At 34.8% G+C, this 14,315-nt stretch overlaps 1 protein-coding gene across 15 annotated transcripts in view; it reads right to left on the reverse strand.

The window, feature by feature from the left end:
• The window catches only part of Robo2 (roundabout guidance receptor 2), a 523,875-nt gene that overhangs the window by 22,920 nt on the left and 486,640 nt on the right, over window positions 1–14,315 (reverse strand). For 8 of the 15 annotated variants that reach the window (XM_076549117.1, XM_042259491.2, XM_076549116.1 and 5 more), the window contains 2 exons: window positions 9,092–9,248; window positions 2,801–3,061 (listed from right to left, as the gene is read on the reverse strand). In XM_076549117.1, the coding sequence (XP_076405232.1) occupies window positions 2,801–3,061; window positions 9,092–9,248 (418 nt within the window). Of the gene's footprint in view, window positions 1–2,800; window positions 3,062–9,091; window positions 9,249–14,009; window positions 14,136–14,315 lie in introns of all 15 variants that reach the window. The other 7 variants (XM_076549115.1, XM_076549109.1, XM_076549108.1 and 4 more) reach the window with 1 other exon arrangement.

Below are 14,315 nucleotides of genomic sequence, written 5' to 3' on the forward strand. Positions count from 1 at the left end.
TCTCTAATGTTACAGAGCAGGTATTTGAGCCAGCATGCAACCTCTTGGCATACATCACAACCCACTCATCTATACTTAGGAATGAAAAGCAAGTTTTACTAAACTTTGTTATACTGAATATTGAGCTTTGACTGGCTCACTTTGCTATACATGTGGTATTACATTCAGTTTGTAACTTGAGGAAAGAGATCACTACATGACAAATAAGAGGATATCAAGCAGTGTGACATATGTGGTCCATTTCAGTATAATGCTATAGATTTGGGGGATGGGTTGGGATAGAACAGACCAACACTGTAATCCTATATATAGCTGTTGGAATGTCTTGATGGGAAAAATTACAAAGGAATGAAAAGATGTATTCATCAATTTAAGCAGAATTAGAAGTCAATCTAAAATATGAGATTAAAGTATACAGGATTTTTAACTATCTTCTAGTAATAGGAATTGTTTTGAACATTTCATCAGTCAGTGTGAATAGCATCTCTGGAGATGAAGCTGGGAGCTTTTATATTTAGAGTTCTGTGAAAGTGATATGTAACCTAAAGTAGGAGGTACTTCCAAACCACAAGAGCAAGTAAGGTACTTTTTGGGTAAATAATGAATTACTACCCTCATATGCATATCTGCATCATTCAGAATATTGTAGATTGTGTAGGAACATTCTCAAGGCAAGAAACAAGGTCTAGTGTATGGGTATGTTGAAGATATGGAAATGACTTAGTTCATTCACCCATTCAGGAGATACCTATGAAGCAATTAGTCAATGGGAGATTTTAAGCGTGAAAAGACATCAGGAACCAATTCAGGTAAAAGTCCAACCTTTTCTAAACATTTTCAGAAATTATAAGATAGACAGGTAGTTTGCTAAGGGCCATGAAATGTGCACACATTTAAATCTTAAACCAAACATGAAGCCTAATCGATAGCTTCACCATAACTAAAAAGGTGTAGACTTTGTTTTCTAAAACCTACTTGTAGTCTCTACTCTCATAAGCATGTTCTTTCTGGTACAAGAGTCTGTGGACTTGGAAACCTTGGTTTACACAATATTTAACAGGAGAAATCATCATAGGGCTTCTACTCACAAAGCAGTAGCTTTATCTCTCAGTGGTCTGACTACTGAGGTCAGCCATGAGAGAAGACAACTTCAATAGACTGAAGGCCATGTCTCCAGCTCTGTTCCCATGTACTTCTTGGCTTAGTAACACTCCCTGCATTTTGCTAATGCTGGGTAAACAGGGCTACCTGAAACTCCAATGAGAGATCTCTGCCTTTCGAATTCTTCAGACTTTTGTACCACATCTCTTGGCTTATTTGAATTCATTGTATTTTATGAGGATAATTTGTAACTTTGATTATAGAAGATCCAGTGAATTCTTAAAACTGTTTCAGCATGTTCTAAAACTTCAGAGTGATTTTGGGGACTTTGTGATCATATACTTAATCATAATTTAGGGTATTATTAGGAAGGTCTCTTCCAAATTCATATGGAAGCTAATTATTAGCATCACTATCCTTTTATATATAGCAGAAGTATACATATACATGACCTATTTACCCAAGTCATACATCTGTAAGACCCATCTATCTTTAGGAAAGTGGGTCTAAACTTGGCTCTCCTCTATGGAATTCCATACTAAGCAATCAAAATCCACTTGGAGGTAGGATCTAGGTATTATTGTATAATAATTTGTCCAAGTGATTCTAATATGAATCAGAGCTGTGTGTAAAGTATAAGTAACAAGATTGCATGGCTTCATAAGTCAACATAAGGAAATCCTATGTCTCATCATTCAATTGTTTTAAATTTAGTTGTATTTTGTACAAAGGAGCTTTATGTAAAACAATATTGTTTAAGAATAAGCATGTTTGACTATTGAGAATATATCTGTGATTATGAAAAAATAAAGGGCTTCTGATCCTCAGCCAAAAACATGTTTGTGACAGCATGGAGTGTTTTTCCCTATTTGGGTATCTTCTCAAATATATACTTAGGTGTATTTTAAAAATAAGCTACTCATAAATACCAAAAAGATGAATATTTCACTATGAATACATCTCAGTAAATAGAGCTAGCCAAAAAATGAAAAATCTTTCATCTCACCTTCAAGTATGATGTAAATCAACAGAAGATACTTTTTGATAGGTCATATACACTGACATGTAGATCAAAAATTCTCTACAAATCATGATGCTTAGTCCTGTTTCTGTTTCTGCTGCATTTTCACAGAACACCTAACAGACTTCCATCTGTGATTCATGGATTTGCAGTTTCATTAGGAAAAAAATTTTAAAGTGTTCTTGCATTTCTGTTGAAGCATTTACTGTTTTTATTTTTATTATTTTTCTAATACACTTAATTCAGTTCAAACAGGGTCTTTAATAACTGACACTGTCCATAGTAATATTCAGAAGCATGCATTTACATAGTCACAACCACATACAGAATTAACCACAGGCACTTTAAAGAATGTGAAAGGAGTCCTTTATTGTGGCATTCAAAACAAGTTCAAGGATAAAATATTTGGAGCTGGTTTGTGAGTGAGAAAGGATTCTGTCATTGCCAAAAGCGCTTCAGTCTGAATCCCTACTTCTTTCATTCTCTAACTAGCCTAGTGATGTTGGTCAGGTTATTTAAATTTCTGTCACCAGTTTCTGTATATAGATGGCTAATACATATTCTAAACCACTTTTCATCCCACCCACACAGATTTATGAGCATCTCTCCTTAATAAACTTCCAAAAACATTTACATATGTAGAAAGTATGGGGCCTGTGGCTAACAAAGGATATTTACCATGTTTGTTTTGCTATATCAAACTGATAGGCCCTTGTTAACTCATCCAAGTGAGCTTGAAGCATGGGTTGCATCTCTTCCCGTGGGGATGGAGTAAGAGTGGCAGTGGACTGCTGTCCAAAGGAGATAGCAGGTGAAGAGGCCACCCCGCGAACAGGAGGCGTTGGGACCCTATCATCGTCTTCTTCCAGCTCATCTTCCATACCCTGGTGCAAATAGGTTTGCACTGGTAACGGTGGGCACCAGCTGTCACTGTCATAGCTGAAATGAAACAAGGAAATATGTTCACTGACACACCCACACCCATAAATGCACAATTATAATAGCAATAAATAACAGCCAAATGGTGTCTAAAAGGTTTCAAAAGTCTGTGTCTTCCTTATCACATTATTGAGGCTATCATAGTAAATCACCTGACTATCATCTTAGTTCTTATTCTTAATTATATCTACTATCTCACAATGTCTCAACTTATTCTTAAAATACCTTCTTAGCTAATTGTTACCACACAGCTATGGTAATAACTTCCCACCAAAGTTACTCATGTGGAAACACCAATTTGCTAATTAAAGACAATTAATGAAGACAATGCTTAGAGATGCATCCACCTCCTTTTCTTGTGCATCCTTGTGCACAAACAGAATCTGCCAATGATGCTGATTGACCATCTAACACGTGTTTAAGAATTATATTTACTCTTCTACACCTATGGCAATCTATTATCCCATATAATATACCCGTCATCAATGCTTGGTGATAAAACCATCAATAATCTTTTATTTCATTAAATTTATCAAAAGAAACTCACATCATGTTTATCTCAACATATAGTTCCAAAAATCTTGTAAAAAAGTATTTATCTAATTTCAGTAAAAATTATTTGGCACAAAATCTATCATTTTATACATTTTCAGTTTATAAAATTTACTTTGAAGATTTAGGTAGCATATCAAAGCTATTTTAGAAGGTATTCTGGGTCAAGAATATAGAGTAGTAATATATTAAATTTTAAATAACAGTTCTATTTACACCAACTCCATAGTCCTAGTATTTCCAGCAAAAAAAAAAAAAAACCTAAGATACTTAAAAAAATAAAAGACTTTTCAAAAGTTGTGCTTCCCAAAAGGCTAAACCAGTAATTATAGTTTAGATGAAAGAGAGGCTCTTGGAGCCATGCTTGGCACAAGGGAGCTGTGGCTTCTAGAAGACAGGAAGTTGTTGTCTTCAGTGATGTAACTACTGGGGAGTTATTCAGGCATCAGTGGACAGATTCACGCCAGGCCCGTGTTAATAATTCTGGTTAAACACAAGGAAAAGTCAAACAGAAAGACATATGAATAAGAATAGCTCCCCATAGGCTCATAGATTTGAATGTTTGGTCACCAGGTAATGGTTATTAGGAGGTGTGGCCTTGTTGGAAGAAGTGTGTCACGGGAGGTGGACTTTGAGGTTTCAAAATGCTCAAGCCAGAACCTCTCTCTCTTCCTGACAATCTGGATATAGAATTCTCAGCTACTTCTTTTGTACCATGTCTGCCTATATATCATCATGCTTCTTACCATCCCCATCCTGATAACTGACTAAACCTATGAACTGTAAGCCAGTACCAATTAAATGTTTTCCTATATAAGAGTTGCTGGGGTCATAGTGTCTCTTCACAGCAATAGAACATTGGATAAGAACAACCTGGAAGGGGTTAGAACCTTGGTAAGAGGAATGGAGGAAGTTGGTAAGGGTATGATAAGATAAGAGGGTGGAAGGATGACTGTGCATAGTAGAATCAGCTGATGCAACTCACCAGCAAGAGAGACCACTGTAGGAATAGAAACCTGGAGAGCTCAAAATGTCTGGGGTCTAGCAAGGCTCTGTTGGCCAATAGCAACAGGAATATGTTGTTGCATATGTGCCAGCCCAAAGGCAGGTACTGAAGAGCTCAGCTTCCAAAAGAGATAAAGAGAGAAAAATATTGGCCATAAGTAAGAAGAGGAAGGAATATGTCAGTTACATAGGACCTCATCACTTCCAGGGAGCTTGGAACAGTGTCACCTCTACCTGTCCAGTCTCAATGGATCCCTAAAATCTTATTTCCACAAACAAAATATTCTCCACTCAAAGTTAATTTTTCCTATGGCTCCTTTGTTTTGTGTCTGTGGTCATTTACTTTTGCCTTGCTGAGGCTACATCAATGCCTTTATGTTTCAGGGAGCTGAAAGTGAAAGCCCCGCTTTGGGAGTACAATTTGGAAGGGATGGCTGTCCCTAAATGTCTTTTATACTATCGTGAACAGCAGACACATTGCAGTATGTTATCTCTCCAAGAAAATGCTATGGGCTAAATCTGTATTCCTATTTATTAACTATATTATATGTGCCAGTCTGTACTGAAAAAAAATACGTTTTGCTAGCACATTGTCATTTTAATTTGTTTTATGGAGATCACAGTTTTCATTTGAAGAAAGAGTTCTATTGCTCTAAAGTCTGTAGCCAGCATCCTTTGTTGCATTTAATGCTCTAAGGTTTTCAAATCCAATCAATCCTGCTATTTACAAATTTATCTATGAAGACATCAGAACAGTGTAAGAGAGCCATTTACTTCTCTTCATTCTGTTATGTTCATTTAACATAGTTAAGCTTCAACATATTTTCTAGTCTGAGTACATCGTTTGTCAGCAAGACTCTCACACTGAAACTAAATGGCTTTGTTTCCTTTTCCTTTACAATTTTGTAGCTTGGTATATTTGGCCATAGAAATAAACTTATTTCAAACAAGCTTCTCCTCTCCAGGTTCTCTAATCTAATCTTACAAGCCTTCAAGTTAAATTCTAAATTTGTAATTTGTAAAACTTACTGACAGCACTAACCAGTACTCAATATTATATCACATAATTGGGACTGGCAATCTTATTGAACATTGATCTGAAAATGGATTTTAGAATTCCACTGTTGATTCTTTTACTCATTCAGTTTAATATTTAGCTTTTCATATGTTTATAGTATCTTTTCTTCAAGGAGATTTAGTTCCCTTATAGCTGGCCAAAATCACATTTATTGACATGCAAAGAGCTTCATTAAAAGAAAGTTTGTTTCTTTACATGACTAATTTATTTGAGTTTGAGTGCTACATTGAAATACATATTTAGAAGCTAATAAAATTATTGTCCATTTTCAGTATAGAACGTGTTTACTGTTAACCATTACTAATAGTGAAAGTCAAGTTTACTCTGAAAAGTTTGTTAAAAAACAACACATTTTGTATCAGAAATTAATGGTTGTATTTTCAGTATTTACCTTGGCATATTTCCAAAACTAATATAGAAAGTACTGTATATTTAGTATTTCAAATAGGAATAGCCCATTAGTATCAAAAGTATTCCTACTTGGTGATTCTTTAAGGCAATTCTTTAAACAATCTAAATGATGTATAAATTTAGAATATACCATGAGTAAGACAAGTGAGAGAAGCATGTGCTATATACATTATTTGCAATGATAAAGTGAAAAGCTTTAGAGTAAATTATACTTGATTCATTTTTTTATTCAAGTAATACTGGACAAAGAAGAGGCTATTTAAAGACTTTGAAATTATGAAAAATTGCAATAGTAGGTAAATAAATTACATAGTATGCTACATTACTTAAACCAATTTTATTAATCTTTCATTAAAGTAGGGTGGATGCTATCATCAACATTCCTCTATATTCTCTGCAAAGATAATTGGAACCACAATGAATAAACTTGATCACCCTTGATGGACAAGAAAGTCTGAAAAAAAGTGCATTATCCAATGTGGTTTCTAGGAAGAAAAAAATAAAAAGTGGAAAAAAAATATCCAAAGAGTTGGAGACTAACAAGAGTGAATGAAGGAAGCCAAGTCAGGATGTAGTTCATATCATGTTATGCAGAGAACTGAACTGCTCATCACCTCCCTGGTATTCATATCTGAATCCACTCCTGAGGGCTAAATGGAAAGGTTTACTGCTGTTACCAAAGAAAGAACAGAAGGGAGCAGGTGACTATGGATATATATATATATATATATATATATATATATATATATATATATTTAATGATTTCCTTCATATTTTATAAGATCCACTTGGTTCAGGTGGATAATGCTGGGAGCGTTCCAGCAAAATGGCCAATATGACAATGAAAAGGGATGAAAGCAAGGCAGTGACAGTGGGCATGAGGAAGAAGGCTAGAGTCAAGAATGCCCTGGATGGGAATAACAGTAATGTTGAAAATACAGTCTCTAGTTATGGATTGCAATTTGTAGGACTGCACATCTTATTGAAGCCATACACTTCTGATATTTTTTGCAGTAACCTACAATGTCTACAAAAATACTCCCAATGGACAACCAAAGCTCTTTTGTCCAACCTTCCCAAGGCAAGTCCTTGTTCCTTGACATTCTGATAGCCAAGTATGAGGCCTCCTATTATCTGTCTTTCCTAATGAGTAATGATCAAAATGACAGCAAATCAATGCAGCATGCGAACTAACTTATTAAAGGCCAGATATAAATACCAAATTACTAATAAAAATACAATAACATTCAACTCCGGCAGAAGCTTGCCAATCTCTAATTGCAAGAACAAAGCAAAGTGCCTATTTAATTACTATTGAATTTTTCCATGCAGCCTATGACTATAATAAATGTATTGCAGTCAGAGCTAGGCCCTAATACATTTAACACATTGCCTTTTTCAAACAGAAGAAGCATATTAAGAAGGCAAAGCATTTGCACCATGGCTACATGATTGAATTAACATTCAAATATCATTTCATTTGAACAATGATTAAATAACTTCTGCTATTTTGTGCTGTGAAGAAAGAAACCAGCCATGGAAGGTTTAGAAGGCATTTAATGACCAATACTACAAATCATAATTAGTAACTAGAGACTATATTTTCAACATTATTGTTAATCCCAGCTAGGACTCTCTCCTAACTATCCTTCTTCCTCATGGCCACCATCACTTGCTTTTATCCTATTCCATTTCATTGTTTTCTGGCTACAATTATTAACTAATAATCCTGTAGTAACCCTTTTGATGAAATATGTAGCTCGTATTTTTCATGAGATTGTGAGATATTTACATCACTGGTGCGAATTAAAATCATATTCACAATTTAATTTTCAAGCCAGGATAAGAAAGGGTGGGCTCTTGACTGCTAATTTCAAATGGAAACATTTTGATTAGTTAAATAATCATTATTTGCATATATATGAACACTATTTCCCAGAGAAACAAATGAAGTCTATTGGAGAGATAGAGAGATGGAGGAAAGATTCGTGTGTATTGTTATATGAGTAGACTATATACATATATATGCTATATTATGTACATATATACAAAGGCAAAAAATTTATAAGCAAATGCATATGATATTTACATGATTTGAACAAATATAAACCACAATCCACTATGTAATTAAATTACATTTAATATGTTAATACTTCTATGTAAAACAAAATTTCTGAAGAAAAATATCTCAATATATTTTGTATTCTTGGGTTGCCTACAAACCTAGTCAAAATACTAATTTGCAAACTGAAAGCAATACACAGCACTTAGAAATATTAATTTAGGTAAAATATTTCATTTGATTTTTTTGTAATAAAAAAAAACATTATCCATGCCTTTGTGTTTCAAATCAATCACCACTCAAACTAACAGGAAACTAAGTCAGGGGATATTTGAGAAAGAATAGAGAAACATCACATTTAAGGACCATCAAAAGAAATTGTCTAACTTAAAAAGACTTTGTTATAGAGTGTGCATTGACTTGAATCTCTTATTGTTCTGTTCCCTAAATTCCCATCAAAACTGATGATTAAAGTTCTACCCACTGGTCAGGTCCCCACAATTATCCCATTGTGATGCTGCTCTCCTGGTGGCGCCCTGCTATGGCCAGACATCAAGTCATTAGGAAGCTGCACGGGATGATGAAGAAGGTTACTTTAATTCCCTTTCAGCCCTTCTCAGGAGTGCCTCTTTAGTTCACAGAGCTGTGGGTCCTTGCTTTCAAACTAACAAGCAATATTATAAATGGAGGCTGATTATCATGATTGCAGACAATCTAAAGCACTTGAGGGCCAAGGATTCTCACTCCTCAATACAGGCTGTTTTATATTTATCAGCTGAAAATATAGAGAGAGTGCAAACAGTAAGGGAGGATGCAATGAGCATGGAGGGAGGGAGTCAAATGATTAAGAAGTACATAGCAAAAATGGATAGAGATGGAAGTGCAGCCTTGGCCATGTTGTCAGAATACACCACCTTCTTACCCATTTTCCTGTTGTTCTGCAGCATAGTGCCCCAGTTCTGTCCCAGGAAGGGGCTGGACTGGAGGAGGAGGTAGAGGGACATTAGCCCAAGTCGATCCATTGTTTTTCTGCCCTTTAGAAGAATTTTTGTTTTTCTTCTTTTTTCCACCTTTCCCACCTGAAAGCAATAAACGCATGTATTCAGAGAGGCTGAGTATCCAAAGAAACAGAGTATATCAGATGCCAGGATGTGTTAATGTTTTCAAAACCAGAATCAGTATGTTAGACATGATTAAAAAAAAATCTAGGCAATGAAATGAAACGATCAGGAAGAGAAAAGCATTTTGCTATGGATTCCACCAGTGGCGTTGTTTCTCCTAATTCATTATCTGCAGAAGTGAATGAACCAAAAAACATGGCTACTGTGTAATAAGCACATTTTAATAAATAAGCGCATTTATTGATTTATTCACCTCTGCTACTTCCACATTTCTATTGTTAGACAAAATAATGGTTCATAGCAAATTCCTTTAAATGACAGATTTTACTGTGTTTATAATGCTCCTTTATATAATCTGTCTCAGTGGACAATTCAGTGTCTAAGGATACAAGCTAAACTTTTCCAATAGAATTCATTCAATTTAATTAATCCAAAGGAGTAATATTCTCTCCAAAGTCATGGGTAAAAAAAAAAAAATCAATCAACTACAATCTGGAGAATATCCACCAAGGTACATTTCATAGACTTTTTGTCTAATGAATAGCAGCATTATTTGTGTATATTATGTTAAAAAAAACTCTCAACCATTTTAATTCTAATATTTCATAAAATTCAAAATGAAGGGAATATCATGGAAATAGAGTAATTAGGTTCTGTACATAATTTGTGTAATACAAATGAACTCATGCACAAATATAAGTAAGCCAGCAGTGTATGAACCATATCTGAGAGTACATGAAAATTAATGAACTATAAAAAGAAAACATCATTTGAATTATGCTATGTATTTTATTTTTCCAATATTAAATAAATATAGCTTCTTTATTAACAAGGATGGTACCAAGATTGATACAAGGATGAATATTCTTGGAGCAAAGAAGCAAAAGATGTTTCAAGGGTACCTAAGCAACTTATATGACTCCTATATCAGCTTATATGCATGTGCCAACAGTGGTATTGACCCCTTGCACTTAATCTTTATTAAAGTAAATGTTGTGAGTATAAGGTATTTCTAGCATCGCTATCTAGTCATGCAGATGAAGCTCATCCATTTTTTTCTTTCTCCTATATATTACTAACCTGAGTTAGCAAAATCAGATTATATTCTATATTAATAATATATTGGAAGCCTAGCAACAGATAACACTGTTACACTAGACATGCACATTATTGCAGAGTACACATTTTCTACATGCCATCCATGCCTACATTCCTATCCACTATATAGTCCCAGTACATAGTATTTTCACTTTTTGTTTTAATTCTTTGATGGAAGAAAAGGCATGACGGAATGAGAACAGGCATCTTCTACACTCAGCCTGTATGGGTAAGAGCTTGATTTCTGGACTTGAGCGCTAATTCCTTTATGATGTCATAGGTCAGTCAGTAGGTGTCATCTTAATTTCCATCTACAGAAAATGGATGTTTCTAGTTCCTTGAACTATCTTTAGAAATACAAAAGACATTACATGAAAAATATTAAGTAGAGTGCCAGTCATCATTACTCTCTTCCATCTCCTCTCTCATTTAAAAAGAAGATGAAAAAGATGGAGGAGGAGGAGGAGGAGGAGGAGGAGGAGGAGGAGGAGGAGGAGGAGGAGAAAAGAATCCATTTTCTAGCCACCTCTGCAATATTATCCAACTTTTCCAGGCTCAGTAAGTATGCCAGAAACAGCCTGAGTTTCTAATAAAGCAAAGAGTTTACTGATGAATAGATCTTTATTTTTTCACTGTGAAATGAATCTTTGAATCCTTAAGCCGCTGAAATCATAAACAACAACCAAAGACTACATCGTTTTTCATAAAACTGGAATGAAAATTTACTATTTCAAAAGGAATAGCTTGAGCAACTCATCTTTCCTTGCTACCCCCTAGCTGTACTGCCTTTTGTCTTTGATGAGGATCATCTGCATGAATTCCCACAGCCCTTTTTGAATCGTTATGTGGACACCAAGAGAACTGAGTGATGAAAGCGGGGAAGACATTATGTGTCCATTTTAAAGGTAAGATACTGTGGTTCTCAGGGAGTGCTCCAGGATCAACTCTCAGATTCTCAAAGAGAGAAATCTGCATTCACCAGGCAGCAGCTTGCCAAGAGCCAGCTGTTTGCATAGTGTCTAACCCAATTGTCCTTCAGTCCTTACATAAATCCAAACTGAAATTCTTACTAAAATTCCAGAAAACAATTCACCACCTACTGTTGTAAACAACAGGCATTAAAATGTGCTTGGGAAGTAGCTGATTCTTGAAGGGAATTTCCAAGGGCCTTCCACAAAACATCTCTTTTCTCCTCCTCTGGAAATGCACAGTTATCTCTTTTCTCATTTTGAATAATCAGGAGTCCTCATCAACATGACTGTGTGTGTTAGCTCTAAGCTAAGTGATGTGCTTCTATGACAGTGGTGAGCATATGACCTAACCTGGGAGTTAAAGTTGTTTCTGAGATCTGGATCTGAGTTGGAATGAACCACAATCTATTGCCACAACCTGCAAATAAAAGCTCCATCATTTTAAGTGAGAATTTCTTTCACTATGATTTTGAGGCTTTGCCCAAATATTTGACCTCTCTCTTCAAGTCAAACTGTAAATATTTATATTATTTGTATATCTAACAAATGAATACTATGGAAGAAAAACTATGAAAACAATTTATTTTAGAAATAAATGCATAAAGAGAGGGAAGGAAGTGAGTAGTAGAACAGTTGCCTAGGATGCATGAGGTCCTGACTTTGACCTCATCACCACCCCAAAATATATTGTATATAAATGATAATGTATATTAAATTGAATGTATAATCTTTTTGAAAGTTGGTACATTGAAAAAATTCAGTAATTTTCACATATATATTATACATACAGGATTGTTATTTTTGTTATTTTTTTGCAAAACATCTCAGTTTTACATTTTTAATAATAAGACTTTTAACAGAAGTTTTAGAACTTCTAAAAGGGATATATTGTAAAATATTTTAAAGAATGAAATGCATTTACTCAAATAAGTCAGAAATGAAAGTTTCTTAATCTTGGTGATTTTTAAAAACATATTAACATCATTGTGAACAGATCATTTACAAATGCTAAATCATGATAGGATCAGCTAGTCATAGGGTGTTTAGTCTTACATCTGAACATTAGGAAACACCAATATGAAGCAGAACAGAAATACTGAACTCCAATTTGAGTTTTAACTGAACAGTAACCTAAAAAAGGTATAATCAAAATTTCAATCCCAGCTACTGAAAAAGCTCTCTATCTCTAATTAAAGTAATTTTATATTCAAATGTAGATGAAGTATTTATCATAACTCCTAGACCTGTACATTCATGTCATATGGGATGTTACAGGGCTCAACAATGCAGCATGCACTACTGCTTAGAATTACTTAAGAAATATCTTTTAAAAGCTGGTGACAATTGATCTATACCAAATATTTGCTGGCTCACAGGTCTATAGACCCCATGGCTTATGGTATGCAGTGTTCTTTATATACATTGCTTGATATTTACATATCTTTAATGAACTGAAAAGGAAGTTTCAGCAAAATTACTTTTTAATTATACAGAACAATTGTGGAACTAATTATACAGAAATGACAGCAAAAATGACATAGAAGGTCATTCCTAAAGTTCCCCTGTATTATTCAGTCACTTTAAATTCATAACAGATGTTTAAATTTTTTTCATATTCTATAACGTATCTAATCCTACCAATAAGCAAGAAGAGCAATGACTCATTTTGGAGGGAAAAGAGGGCATTAACATTTCGGTCTAAGAGGATTCTATCTCCTGAGGAAAAGTAATTTGGTAAATGTAATCCTAGTGGTGGTGAAAGTTAACTCTTGATGCTCTGAAGTCCATGGGAACCACCAACACTCTATAATCCTTTACTATTTATATATATTGGAAAGACTTCATGTAAATGGCATATCACTGATCTGAAGAGATAAAACAAGTTGGGTGGCGTGATCAATTAGAAATATATAGATAAAATCAACAATCATATGGTGTGAATAAAATTGCAAGGTAATGTATGTCTACCACAATGTCTTCCTGTTACAGGTGAAGAGTCTCATGGTAGAACTGTCACTGTTACATGTTAGGGTGGAAATGCATTTTACCATAACAAAAATGTATTTCCACCTCTGTGTTGGATTGTCTGCATCACAATTAGTTCAGCCCATTTCTTTCAAGTACATGCTCAAATTTACAATATAAAAACAAGAAGCCACATAAAATATTATATGCATAGCTTTTAAATTAAGTGTTAATAATTTACCATGTATATAGAAAATGATGAGGCTGCATTGCTCCAACATTAATATAAGGCTCTACAATAATTTTATTTCCATCATGTGTATTTTCTAGAATCAATGACCTGGAACTGAATAACATGTATAACCTTTTCATTATAAAGTTCTCTTGACTCAAATAGGGCTCAGGACAGACAAAATGCACCTGTTCTTCATGAGCCGTCTTTATGAAGATGGCTCTATTTTGCCTCAAGTACATCACTGTACAGTTCACAAAAGGGTGACAGCAATTCTATCCCTCCTCCTCCTCCCACAATCAAAGCACGACTTCACTATGATCAATGACTATCATTTGATAGATAAATGCCTGCTACTGGATTGTGAATTCAATATTTCTTCAATGGTAGCTAGGAACACAGGTCATATGCTCTTGACAAACAAATATTTCTCCTTACTGTGATCAGACCAACCTGAGAGACTGCCACTCCTTTCTGAGCTGTTGTGAGAGCTGGTGGTGCTGAAATCCTGTGACTGGTTGTGTGGCATTCTATTAGACAATCCCTCAGCCAATCGGTAGTCAGGGATGTAAAGTAAGGCTAAGGGTTAAAGGGCAGAGGTCATAGTGGCATCATGTGATTAGTTCACAGCACAAGCCCATGCAGAACATGCAGTTAGCAACTCAGAAGCAGATGTTGTGGGAGAGAAGAGGTATGCTTTATCTATCCTTTCCTAATGGAAGTAGAGATGGATTACTGGTTATTATATTGAAAAATGCT

Source organism: Peromyscus maniculatus, chromosome 12, assembly GCF_049852395.1.
Source record: "Peromyscus maniculatus bairdii isolate BWxNUB_F1_BW_parent chromosome 12, HU_Pman_BW_mat_3.1, whole genome shotgun sequence".
In the NCBI taxonomy this organism is placed as follows: Eukaryota; Metazoa; Chordata; class Mammalia; order Rodentia; family Cricetidae; genus Peromyscus; species Peromyscus maniculatus.